At 33.3% G+C, this 14,346-nt stretch overlaps 1 protein-coding gene across 1 annotated transcript in view; it reads left to right on the top strand.

Moving 5' to 3' along the window:
* Positions 1 to 2,882, top strand: part of LOC149896286 (1-phosphatidylinositol 4,5-bisphosphate phosphodiesterase epsilon-1-like) — a 90,137-nt gene extending 87,255 nt beyond the window's left edge. Inside the window, exons 39-42 of the mRNA XM_090118192.1 lie at positions 307 to 403; positions 855 to 951; positions 1,766 to 1,885; positions 2,745 to 2,882. Coding sequence (XP_089974318.1) covers positions 307 to 403; positions 855 to 951; positions 1,766 to 1,876 — 305 coding nt within the window. The 3' untranslated portion in view covers positions 1,877 to 1,885; positions 2,745 to 2,882. The remainder of the gene's footprint in view (positions 1 to 306; positions 404 to 854; positions 952 to 1,765; positions 1,886 to 2,744) is intronic.
* The last annotated feature ends 11,464 nt before the right edge of the window (positions 2,883 to 14,346 follow it).

Below are 14,346 nucleotides of genomic sequence, written 5' to 3'. Positions count from 1 at the left end.
AAATACTTATATAGATAATTAACACCCAGACACAGAGTAAACATCTATGTTCATCACTCAAATATTTGCCCCGGGTGGGAATCGAACCCACGACCTATGGCTTGGAAGGCAGGGTCACTACCAACCAAGCCAACCGGTCAGTCTACTATAGAAAGTTACGCCATTTTTATTTTGTTACGCATATTTTATTGTTTTGACAGTGTAAAATTTTGCGATTCAGTTCACGTAAAAGACGCTTACCTATAGTTTTTTACTATGAAATTATATTTCTATATTATTATGAAAATTATTATATTGTATTTTCAGGCACTACAGGTTTCCCCCTCGTGAGTAGTATGACGTCACACGAGGGGGTCGAAAAGACCCCCATACAAACTGCTTACAGCGACCCCACACATTGTCGGTATGTTTTCTAATATACTATTAATTTGTTTTGATGGTTATATGGACAGTTATTAAGGAAATAAACAAAAATATATAACTAATATTAAAACAATATTTTATTTCAACATAAAAAATAGATCCCTATTATGACCGACTTTTCAAAGGAAAACCCGCAACGGTTTTATCCCGGAAATCCCCGTTCCCGTGGGATTTCCGGGATAAAATCTATCCTATGTGTTAATCCAAGTTACCCTCTATATGTGTGCTAAATTTCATTGTAATCGGTTCAGTAGTATTTGCGTGAAAGAGTAACAAACACACACACATAATATTAGTAGGATATACTATTAGTGCCCCGGGAAAGTTTGGATTCATTCAAGGTTGGATCATTTATTTCACCATCCAAACATACAAGTATATTTGGATGGTGAAATAAATGAATGAATATATGAATAGGATCTATTTTTCAGGAGAGTTTCAAACCCTTTGAGTAAAGGCATCGGGCGGTCCAAAGGTCATTCGGACAGAGATATTAGGTTCTTGCAGAAACGATCTGGTTCTAGAGATGTAAGTATTACATTTCTTCAATAATATAATATCTATGTATAAAAATGAATCCTTATTACCCTTGGTCACGGCATCACGCGCGAAAGGCTCGACCGATATCGATAATTCTTTTTTTATATTCCCTAACAATAAATCTAACAGAGAATTATAAAAACATAATAGCTGCCCTGGCTAAAGTAAGGATATAAAAATAGATGGTGGCTGTCTCTCAGCCAATAGGCACACAAAATTTCATGAAAATCGGTCCAGCCGTATCGGAGGAGTATGGTAACTAACATCGTGATGATATGATGCCTTCCTCGATAAATGGGCTATCTAACACCGAAATAATTTTTGATATCGGATCAGTAGTTCCCAAAATTAGCGCGTTCAAACAAACAAATAAACTCTTCAGTTTTATAATATTGAAGTGAAACTTCTTTATCGGGGTTGGAAAAAAAAATTAGTGTAACATTTTTTCGTTACGCGTGACATTTTTCCGTTACGCGCCATCTTTTTCTTATCCCTACCACGCGTGATGCGGCGTATTTCTGTAAATTTGCATATAGCAAATTATTTTTTTTTAAATAAGGTCATGAAGAAGTTTCACTTACGTGTGTACACTAGTACACGCACACATTTTTGAAGTGAAACTTCTTTATCGGGGTTGGACAAAAATTTAGTGTAACATTTTTGCGTTACACCGTACGCGTTACATTTTTGCGTTACGCCATACTCGTGACATTTTTAAGGTCATAAAGAAGTTTCACTTCTTACGTGTGTACGCTAGTACACGCACACATTTTTTATTTATTCTATATATTTATTTCCCCAGGCCCAATCAGACGGCGAGCCCGGCAGTTCGCTCGGCGCGGAAGCTCTCGCGGCACAAATGGCGCGCTTCAAGAGAGTATCCTTACGGAAATTACGCGCTTGGCGGTCCTGAGTGTGGCAGGTGAGGGATATTTTTTTAATAAAATCATTGAGTTACTATGTACTACGTACTAGAAAGGACATCGCTACTACACTATTTTTAACACGAGTTAGAGTCAATCGTCTCAAACCAATATTTTATTTGATACATTGATTGGTTTTAATTTATAAGTATTAAGAGGCAGAATATCTACAAAGTGTATGACTCACTTCCCCCCCGCGCCGCCGCGCTTGTCGCACAGATTTTGTTCGTGGTGTCCTCTCTATAATAATACCTCAATGAATAAAATAAAGTTTATTTGATTCAAAACAAAAACAAGGAATATACAGATCTAATTTGTAGATACATACATACTTTTTTTTACATACAGATACATTTCACACATATTGCAGGAAAAATATTAAAAAAATTTTTGGACTGTAATAATCAGACAATGGAATAAATTTAATAAAAATAATATTGATATTGAAAATTATATTGCATGAAAAGTATTAAGAATAAATACAAAACAGCGTGTGTGTCTCAGAAGTGAAACTTCTTTGGCAAGATACAAAATACCAAAACAAACTTTTGGACTGTAATTATTATAGAATAGATGAAATAGAAGAAACTTCTTTGACAAGATAGAAAAATACAAAAATCGTCGCCTTATTCCATGACGTGACGGTATTGTCATGACGCTACCTTGATATTTTACTCTCAACGCGCCTAAAGAAGTTTCACTTAAAAATTATTTAATAATAAATATCGCCAAAAAATTAAAGAAAAAGTTCACTATATTTTTTTTTTAATTCTGAGTGTGGCAGGTTAGGGATATTGCAGGAAAAGTATGAAGTACAAAAAAAATACTTTATTATTTTTTATAATATTTCCTTTACAGGTCTTCCGCCGACTCGGCACGAGTCTGGCGAACCATCGTGCATCTCTTTCCTCCGAGTTGGGTTCACTATGGGATTTCTTCAGGATAGACAAGGACAGACGACGTTCCACACAAACTTACGAGACAATCGAATCGAAATCACCGGTAAAACTAGCAAGAGATTTACTCCAAGTGCTTCAAGAAACGGTGTTCTCAAAGAAATTCGAAGAAAAAAGATGTCCGCTTGTCAAAGAAGAATCAGATTTAAGTTCGGATGACGAAGAAGGCACTGATAGAATAGCGAATTTAATAGATTTCTTCTTTACGATTGTGAAAAGTCAAAAGGAAGACAGGAAAGGCAGCAGTTGTTTCAAAACAGAAGCTAGTAAGGAAGAAATATACGTACCGGCCAAAGTAAATACAGAATTGGAACAAAAAATGGAAACGCTCATAGAATTTCTAGCTACAAGTGGTGTTGAAGAAACGAATGAAAAGAAAATCACGTTAATGGAGTTCCTTTTTGGAACAGATGAAAAATGGGAGAAGCCGATGATAGAAATAAATATGAAAGGCATGAGTCTATCAGAATCTGACATTAACGTCAAAAACTTAAAGTACATAGACGAAACGCCAGAAGAAAACGAAACATTAGTCGAAATGCTCTTCAAATTCATGGATAGTTACAATAGAGAAAAAGATAAATCTCTAACACCGTCGCTTTCGGAAAAATCAAAATCCGACATGACGATCAGCAAATTCGAAACTTACAGTGATATGAGTAAAACTAAATCGGATTCCACGCTACAGACTCAAGACACAGTCATAGACAAAGGCGAAGACCGTTCTAGTAAATCGAGTCGACGCATTTCTGAAACCGTAGTCGACTTGAGTCATATAAAAACAGATTTGGAAGACATTTTCGAAGAAGCAATCCTACGTGTTTGTGAATTGAAAATGGTCGACGATACAATGAGTGACCAAGAGGATTTAGACAATTTTAACTCTTATACCAAACCAATACAGTACAGTTTACCTTACAGCGTCGAATTATCAGACATTTTAGAAGAGGACGAAGAATATTCACGACTTGAAAGACAACAGTCTCAAGATAGATTGATTGCAAAAGAATTAGCGGAAGAACTACTTAAATATATAGAAGAAAAAGTAGCAAAACATCTAGAAGACAGTTCTGGACCTTCAACAGAAGATTTTAGTCGAGAATTCGACTTGAGTCCAAGTATGAAGTCGCAGAGTTTAGTCGATTTGAGAAATATACCCGATTTACCCCCGAGTTTGATATTAAAACCTAAAGTATTAAGAGTGGATAAGTCTACTTCAACAACAGATGACTCCATATCCGATAAAATGTCTCTAACAGATAAATCAGAGAGAAATGAAAGGGCTTTGGATAAATTGGAATCTTTGCACAGATTTTTCTCAAGGTCCAGATTGGAAATTATTGACGAAAGCTTAGAAGAGAATGAAGGAAGGAATAAAAGTGAAAAAAGAAAGAATCAAACTTCTCTCGATGATGTCGAAGATATTTTGGATGATAATGAACAGGATTTTAAGAAAATATTAAGTGAAGATTGAGTGTCAAATTTAAACCGAGTTTAAAGCCGTTAAGTTACAAATTTATAAGAGACAATTCTTAAAAAAATATTTTATAGTTTTTTTTTCTACCAAGCATTGTAAATTCGATATCGATGGAAAATATTTGATAATTAAAATTTTATATAATTATATTTGACGTGAAATAAATGTACATAAAATATTTTTAGGTAACAACCCTTTATAGGACTTTTAATTTTTAGTCGTTCCCTTGAAAATAAAAACATTTTTTGTAAACTTTTAAATGTATTAAAATGCGACTTATTTTTCTTTACCATCAAAATATATCACCAAATTCGATAAAATTTCTAAAATAAAAACAAAATATATCCTACCAATTATGTAACCTTAGTTATTCGACCCCATAGCACATTGGTTATAGCATAATAATATAATAAGGTCCTGGGTTCGATCCATATAGTACCTATATTCAAATGGAGCAAGGGACATATCGTAGTAAATTCCATCAACCCTTAAGTACAGTTTAATATTATACATAATAATATTTTAAATGCATGTGCCCCTTAAAGGACAAGTCAAACGGCAAAATATACTAAAAAAAATATAAATAAATCACATATCGTAGCAAATGTAACAACCCTTTGCTACTCATACAAAAAAAATAAAAAAACTTTAGGCGATCCATAAAAAAAATCAGTTCGATTCCAACAGCTTTCATACGGAAGGGTCGTTTGAAGCGCTGCTCGTATGAACGGGCCTTTATAGTGAGATTTTAATATTTAGATATTAGTATAGAGAAATATAAAGGTACGTTTTCATTTAGACACTCGTACGATGGACATGCGCCCTAATCAAACGGCATATTTATCAAAAGTTGAATTTATAATTATCGTAAATTTTATACTAATTAAATTATTATAGTTTGTTTCACTTATTTTCTAATAAAATAATACAATGGCAACATTGAGCAATTTTATTAGGAAATAAGTTAAAATATTAATGGTTAATTATAAATGTATACTATAATTTATTGATGTTAAAAATTAAGTTCCTTTGTAAATTATTTATCACATAATATGTAATGGACCAATGCTAAGATTATTTCAAAAGGCGGTAATTATTCCAATTTTTTTTTTCTATTAATTTAAAAAGTTTCTATATCCCCAAATATAATGAAATTAAAGGCTTAGATTAAACAATAATGTTTTCCTCTTTCATTCTACAGCGAGAATAGTGTTAAACAGGGATAGAATTTTCTTTTATTATTTCTATAAAATTCGCCGTGTGTAAATTTTTAGTTAGATATGTTATCTATGTATAGCAGCTACAGCACGTTTACATCGCTACGACACGACTTCGTTTTGATATTTTACCCATGCTACGTTATTGTAACAATAGCCTAACATATACATTATACATTTTATATGATCTTTTTCTTTTCTTAACTTTTTTTTTAAATATAGTTAAATTAATAGGGTTATGTTTTGTTTACAATATTATGTGTGTACTTATATTTTTTTAGCCATTTATTATGTAGTTGTAGGTATTTGTTACAGTTATAACCCGTGTACGATATCGTTTCGTCGTGATGTAAACGGACTGAATTAGAACCGATGTTATTAACGACAATGTTTCATATTTCTATGTCATTTTATCTATTTTCTGATACTATGTTCGCAGTTCGAAATATATTTTATGAGAAAAATACAAATTTATTAAACCGTAGAGTTGTTTTATTTCATTTACCTATTAGCCCAGAATACTTAATTACAAACCACGAGCCTTATTTGAAAAATTTCACTGTTAGATAGTCCATTTATTGAGATTTGAGGAAGGCTATACAGTAAGTATCTATACTTAGTCTATGGCTATTCATACATATCATACATATATCATCATATATCATCAATAGAAGCGAAGCAATACGGGTAAAACCGCGGGGCACAGCTAGTCTATAATAAAAGTCCAGCAAAACATAACGTGTAATCCGTAGCTATTATTGCATTCTTCAACACTTATTGCAATTTAAATACCATTCAAAAGGTATCCAGATAAAGTGAAAACAGAACTATAATTAGTTTCTTCGATAACCGATAACACACATAACCTTTGAACGAGACCTGCCGAGGTCGGGCGGCATTTGCATTCGTTTTTAAATCGCAATGAGTCATAAGATTATAGATTTTGGCGGGAATAGACATGTCAATTTTGTTTTTTTTTTTATTGTAAACTGTAATCTTATTGTAATGGAATAAATGTTTTCTTTTTTATTTATACAATTAAATATCAGATACCTAGTACTCAAGTAGGTATTATTTATACGTATGGAGAAAAACTATCAAATCGGTGCATTTATTTCTGAAATTCTGAGATTAGCGCGTAAATAAACTTTTTAGCTTTAACTAAGTATATTCTTATTCTTAGAAGCGATTTTTTTTATTATCTTAATCACATACAAAAAGATACCTTGACGAGTCTAGACTATCTAGTTAATTAATAATTCGATATTTCCTGTACATCTATTTTCATTATAATACATTGATTTTTTTACCAATAAAAGAAGCTATAAAGAGCACTTAGTTACTTATTTTAGAAAAATTAACAAGTTAGCACTCGAAAAAAAAATAAAACGAACGATGTCGCAGGCATTAACTAGTTAACTGTAGTTGCATATAAGCGGACATACGAACAAATATGATAAGCTAAGAGATAGTGCCAAAACATCCGTTACAAATAAATTTACTATTTGCTTTCATATCTTATTTCTATGAATACTTACTCTTACTTACCCTATTTTATAAACGCTGCCTTGCTGACTCGATGACTCGATTTAGTAAAAACTAGTGTCCGACCGAAACTGGTTTCCAGGCCGAAACCGAAACCGAAACCGAATGTTCGGCCGTGGCTTCAGTTTCGGCCGAAACCGAAACCGAAACCGAAACTCACGTGGCCTAGTATGAAATTTATAAAAATACTGAACTTTGGACTTTGGTGCATTTTACCTATTATTTTGCCTTAATTAGGGCATGAAAGGAAAACACAGTAGGTATATTAAATTTGTTGTAATCATTTATTCAATATAAAATAAAAAAATAATATTTTTTAAATATTAATTTAATTTTTATTATTTTTTCAAATTAAGTTCTCGGTAAAATCAGTCATCTAAATCAAATCAGTAATTGTTACTGTTACTTTAAATACTAAGTTTTGGTATTTTGAGATCTTTCTCTTTATTAAAGAGTCTTTAATACCTTGGATTGGTATTTGTACTTAGAAGAATAATAAGTCTCTTTTAGGTACCTCTTATATAAAAATAATAATTATAAATTACAATTACACCCAGTTCCAATCTCAACATAGATAATCAAAAATTGTTTCCACCAGCGTGAGTCAACCAACGTTTTGACAGCGTCCGTCAAAGCGTTGCCGAGGAAAACGAAGTTAGGCGAGCGTGAACGTGTGTGAACTAAGTTCACTGAACTTGCGAAATAAGTTTCGGTTTCGGCAAAAGTTTCGGCCGATTTTGGCCGAAACCGAAACTGCGGCCGAAACTTGATTTTTGGCCGAAACTCGGCCGAAACCGAAACCGAAACCGAAAGTTCGGTCGGACACTAGTAAAAACCTTCACTACATATACCATGATAGTACCTACATAACATAGTATAAAACAAATTCGCTTCTGTATGTTTCTTTAAATCGACGGCACGGATTTTGATGTTGTTTGTTTTAAAAAGTACCTAGTTCTTGGGTTTTTACAAGCAAACGGCCCAAAATTGTCACCCGCACGTGAGCTATCGTTTAAGATTAAGTTTTCACTAGCTTACCGCCCGCGGCTTTGCCCACGTTTTCAAGGAAAAACCCGCATAGTTCCCATTCCCGTGGGATTTCCGGGATAAAACCTATCCTTTGTGTTAATCCAAGTTACCCTCTATATGTGTGCTAAAGGAGAATGGGCGATTTGTCCCCAGAGTGTATCAAGTTGGGATATATGTCATTTGAAAGGTCATAATAATAGCTTCATTTTATTGTATGACACCAACAATGAGACTCGTGCAGGGAAAGAACTAGGAATCATTTAATTTACTAAACCCGTGAAAGTCTAAAACAGTGTTTTACATACGTTTTTACGTTTATTCCGTTTTTTTTAAAGAATATATTAAATAAGAATATATTATTTTAAGTTTGGCTTTTATTTGTGTGCTATTATTTTATTTGCTTTTAATTTAGCACACCTTGCGGTGCGTACCTATGCCGGTGGTGGTGGGATGGTAGGATGCCTGGTGGGGGACGGCGTCGGCGGCGCGTTGTTACTTGTAAATAAGAATAAATAATTTGGAAAATCCAAAAGTGCACGCCTCATCATTTTTTTTAAATAATTATTTATTAATTATTATTTTTGTTTATTTAATAACAATTAAACCACATCGAATCAGACCCTGAAAAATGAAAGGGTTCTATTCCTGAGCATACTCAAGCGTAAGAGAAAAAAAAAGACTCGATTAGTCATCGATTAGTAAAGTATTTCGGTCGCTATCGTGTTAACAAGAAAATCCTCCGCACATACAGACACACGGACGTCCAAGACAGAACTTTTTTAAACTGTTTTTTAACTAGTTTAAATAACAAAAATGACATCAAAAATATCATGAATGTTAAAAATAGTGTTTTTTCTTAATATGTGTGTGTATGTATTATCTTACAAGTGCAATATATGATACATAAAGACATTTTAAGTTTGAAAAATCAGATGTTTTGCGCGAAGTGACAGTAGTACCCACCTCAACGCTTCGCTTATGAGGCGTGCAATAAGCCACATGCCAGCCAAATAATTAGCATAATCCATGAAAGAATACATCAGCCCAATTGTTTGGGTGATTACGTTGTCGAGAATAATATAAACCGACAAAGGGCAACAACAAAAAATAACCGACGAAGCTGTTCGAGAAATAATATTCCCAGAATTAAACGAGGAGGATCTTGTCCTTATAGCACTAGGCACCTACCAAATAAAGCTTGCTCGGTCTTATTTAAGCGAACATAAAAGGAATGGTGTCTATAGCATCGAAATATGCGAATCAATGATTCCCAACCTTGTACAGTATGGAATTAATGTCGAAGGATTTCTTTTGAGAGGTCGAATTCAATCCCGCCATGTGTCCAATCGAACATATTACTCTTACATTTTAGTAAATACAAGAACAACGGGAAGAGAGTCCATCAATAACTATTACTGTTCGTGCCTTACAGGCCGACCGCCGAAGAACAATAGGCACATGTGCGCACATAATGAGTATTAAGCTAGGCGTCCATTAGAGGCGGATCGGGCCGGGCCGCATCGCAACGGGCCGTCTCTAATGGACGCGCTGTTTGCTCCTGCGTCCACCTGTACGGGGCGCGGCGGACCGCCTAGGCGGATTTTATCTAACAGACGCTCGCCGCTCACATCCGCCAGCCTGCGTCCACTAGACGGGTCGGGGCGGGCCGGGCCGCAGCTCACCGCCGCGATGTTTATTTGTTATGAACCAAGTCAACGTGCCAAGTCAAGTGCCAACTCACGATCATCGTGAGATTGCACTTCTTCAGAGCAAAGTTCGCATGAAAAAGGACTCTGCGCATATAGCAGAGAATAATTGAGTGCGATACATATTAAAAAAAATCTTCTCATATGATATTTTATGAAAAAAGTCTCAATAGGTGTCTAGGTGTGCCGCTTATACGCTACGCTATATAAAATAATATGAAAATATGAATGAAAAAAGCGTATATCCTAAATAAAACTGTTTTAGACTTTCACGGGTTTAGTAAAATTAAATGATTCCTAGTTCTTTCCCTGCACGAGTCTCATTGTTGGTGTCATACAATAAAATGAAGCTATTATTATGACCTTTCAAATGACATGCATCACAACTTGATACACTCAGTTCAGTAGTTTTTACGTGAAAGAGTAACAAACATCCATACATCCATACTTACAAACTTTCGCCTTTATAATAGTAGTAGGATAGACAAAATGCTCACATTAGAGAAGCGGTGTATGCCGGCTGCGCGAAGCTAGAGAAGAAAAATGGATTTTCAGGAATAATTTAGCAAACAATTTTTGAACGTAATTTTGTTGTTTACTTAAGTATTTTTTACGTGATCAGTGTATGCAAAACTACAAGTCCCTTCGCGCTTAGTATACCAATAGTGGGACACCCTGTATAGTTTGTTAAGTTTTAAATAAAACAGGCAAAGCCGCGGATGGAAAGCTAGTAAAAAATATAAGATAGATATTTGAAAAACGGTACTTTAATGCTCTTACATAGTACTATTATATTATATTCTGTGGTTTTGTTGATAATTTTGGTACAAATAAATTCTTATACATCCATACTATATATAATATTATAAATGCGAAAGTAACTCTGTCTGTCTGTCTGTCTGTTACTCAATCACGCCTTAACTACTGAACCAATTTGCATGAAATTTGGTATAGAGATATTTTGATACCCGAGAAAGGACATAGGATTTTATCCCGGAAATCCTACGGGAACGGGTTTTTCTTTGAAAACGCGGGCGAAGCCGCGGGCGGAAAGCTAGTATATAATATTCTCGTGTCACAATGTTAGTCTGCATACTCCTCCGAAACGGGTGGACCGATTCTCATGAAATTTTCTGTGTATATCGGGTAAGTCTGAGAATCGGCCAACATCTATTTTTCATATGTACCACGGGCGAAGCCGGGGCGGACCGCTAGTAACTATATATTTTATTATGAGTAGGTACGTATGTATATTTTTCAGTTGTGTCACTTCAAATATTATAAAATAATCTGTATAATATGTGCTTGTATGTTACGCTATTACAGCTAAACTACAGCATCGTTTTAAATAAAATTTGGAATGTCAATAGTCATAAATGAATTAAGTAGTACTATGTAAGTACTTACTTTTCTAAAACCAACCCTTCAACGTTCCATGATGTATGAAAACTTTTTCCCGCGGTTTTATCCGTGTGCACAGGTACCTACATAGTGAAGTCCCGTGTAAGTAGGGTAGGTAAGGGGGGTAAGGGGCAGATGCATTATCCATACATCTGTTTCACTGATCGATTTTCTTTGGGGACAAGTAGGTGATGAGCCTTCTGTGTCCTGCCAGACCAGGACATTTTTTTTTTCTTCGTCTCCACCGGGAATCGAACCCAGGACCCCTCGGTTCTACGCTCATGCGTCAACCACTGTACCAAGGAGGCGGTCACAGGTACATAAGTAATAATTAAATAATATAATATTATGTGTTTCAATAATAACCTGTCTTTAAAGTCAACTTTAAAATAGTTGAATCGACCTTCTGATTTACTAAACGGTACTCAATCCTTACTCAAGCCCTTTGCCTTGATGTGTTATTTCCGCTTTAGGGCCGATTTTTCAATGCTTGGATAAAACTTATCCGTCCGATAATATTAAAATGTCACGTAAACTGTCAAATATTATTTGTACATTGTACATTGTTATTTTTAAAATCAAAAATGGTAGTTTTATACATTATTCGACGAATAAGTTTAATCCAAGCATTGAAAAATCGGCCCTTATTTGAACAAAATACTTAGAAATAAAACATTTTTGCATATAAAAACTAATTGAATAAAGAGGAAAGTTTTGTTTGTTTGTTACGATGAAACTCAATAACTAATAGACCTATTTTGAAGATTGTTTATTGACAGAAAGCTACGTCTTTTGCGAGTAACAGATACCTACCTATGTTTTTATTATCCCGGTTCAAGTGAAGACAATTTTTATAAATTTCTGGTCCGATTCTTACAAAAAACACTTAATTTTAATTTTAAGTAATTAATAAAATTTTAACCCTAGGTTTGGAAATAACCTTTTTTAATAATTATTCTCAATGATATTTTTATCATTATGTTAACTTTATATGTAATGTTATTTTACTTATTTTCTATAGTGCGTTTATAAATAAAACAACATAATTATTATAAAAAATCGTTTAATCAACCACAGAATCGAAACTGGAACGGTCATATATCATATAATTCATATAAAACTTATAAAAAATAATGATCATTTTATATTTACACACACAACACTTATTCCAATAAATTACAATAGAAACACATTATTCAATTAATCAAAGAATAATTATATAAATGGCAAAGTGTATATTTTTATTTACATATGGCAATAGTTTTAATAATAGTTCTTAATTAGCATTTCATTCATGAAAAAATTCATTAAATTTCACTATTTTCAACACGCTGACAAAATATTTAAAGATTTAACAAATCAGTTTTGCAAAACAAAATCGATATGTAAATGCATTATTATTTTAAATCATAATTTATTAATATTATGACGAAAAAGTTGCCATTAGAAAAAAATACCTAGTTACTTACATAATTTAAATATCGTAAAAAGGACAAAATATTTCAGATATTTTTACCACCTAAGTAATGTAACGGTAACTTTTTCCGACATGTTTTTTTTAATTACATTCATCTATCAAATACCCTCGACTAAAACAATTTAATTAAAACATTTTAAAAACATTAAAATTTAAAATCATCCATTCTAGCTTATAATTAATATCTATACAAATATTCTCCGAAAATATATTAAAATTATGATATCAGATCTTATTTACAATAAAAACTATAAATAGAACCGCTTTGCTTTACAGCTATTCAGTCTTTATATTTTCACATACCGTTCATAAAAACTTAACATAAAACTATAAAAATATATCCATAAATTATCAGAATTCAATCGACTTACAAAATCAGTCTTATAGCACTTATTTACATCTTAAAATAAACACATTTTCAATCACAAATTAACTTCACATCTATAATTTGTCCATAAATTTACATAACCTAAAAATAAACGATCATAAAATATTAAAATAGACCCTTGTCCGCCATGTTAAAGGTTAAAAATACGTCGCTACTAAGGAAAATGTCAAATCACGAAACTTGTAATAATATTACATCAATAACAGACGTTGTAATAACTTTCACATTTACATTTTACAAAGAGTCAATAATTTATTCCCGCCTAATTGATCACCAAGCAAAGGTTCAGAGCCATACAGCCAAGTTAAAAAAAAAAGACGGGTTGCACTCCGGGAGTGCCGGCAGAAGTGAAAACTTGATTAATAACGTTGAGCTTATTTGATATTTTGGAATGGTATCCGTCTTACGCTTTTTCGATCAGGTCACGTGTCCTGACGCGAGTTTAAGATTTTATACCCATTACAGAAAAAGTGCTCAACGCCGCTACAGAAGTTTTCAAGTCCCCAGAAAAGTCTCAGAATTGGACAGTTCCCATGTCGTTTATTTATTCAGGACAAGTTAGGGACCGATTCAAATTCCCCTGATGTTAGTTTTATCACGAAAAGTTATTGGAAACTTATTTTACAATTTAAATAACTTAAAACGAAGTTAATAGTTAGTTGTTGTTTTTAACGAAATCTAAACTATATATAGAAGTACCTATTCCATCAACTTAACAACTGGCAAGTGGCAAAATTTTATGATACATTGCATGAATTATAAAAAAAAAAAAACAAATGATCATATCTGTTTCATTAACTCAATAAGATATTTGGCTCCGAGAGTAAATGTTGTATTCATATAATCGATTCTCGTTGGCACGGCAACAGAACTGGCATTATGTATATGAGGACATCCAGTTGCAACCAGTTTTTAAAGACATAAAAATAACAATTTATTTCAATGTCCAAAATGCAAAGTACGTTTTGTCAATCAAATGTATTAAAACTTTTATATAAAGAAGTAGATAATTGTTGATTCCTAATCCATACTAATATTATAAATGCGAAAGTAACTCTGTCTGTCTGTCTGTTACTCAATCACGCCTTAACTACTGAACCAATTTGCATGAAATTTGGTATAGGGATATTTTGATACCCGAGAAAGGACATAGGATAGGTTTTATCCTGGAAATCCTACGGAAACGGGTTTTTCCTTGAAAACGCGGACGAAGCCGCGGGCGGAAAGCTAGTGCTAGATACTAATGCTAATCAATGTAATCATT

This window comes from Colias eurytheme, chromosome 29 (genome assembly GCF_061535395.1).
Source record: "Colias eurytheme isolate Ceu_HAF_F1 chromosome 29, ilColEury1 Martin Lab GWU primary, whole genome shotgun sequence".
Lineage (NCBI taxonomy): Eukaryota > Metazoa > Arthropoda > Insecta > Lepidoptera > Pieridae > Colias > Colias eurytheme.
Note: the sequence above shows the minus strand (reverse complement) of the source record. Positions and strands in the feature narration are given on the sequence as shown.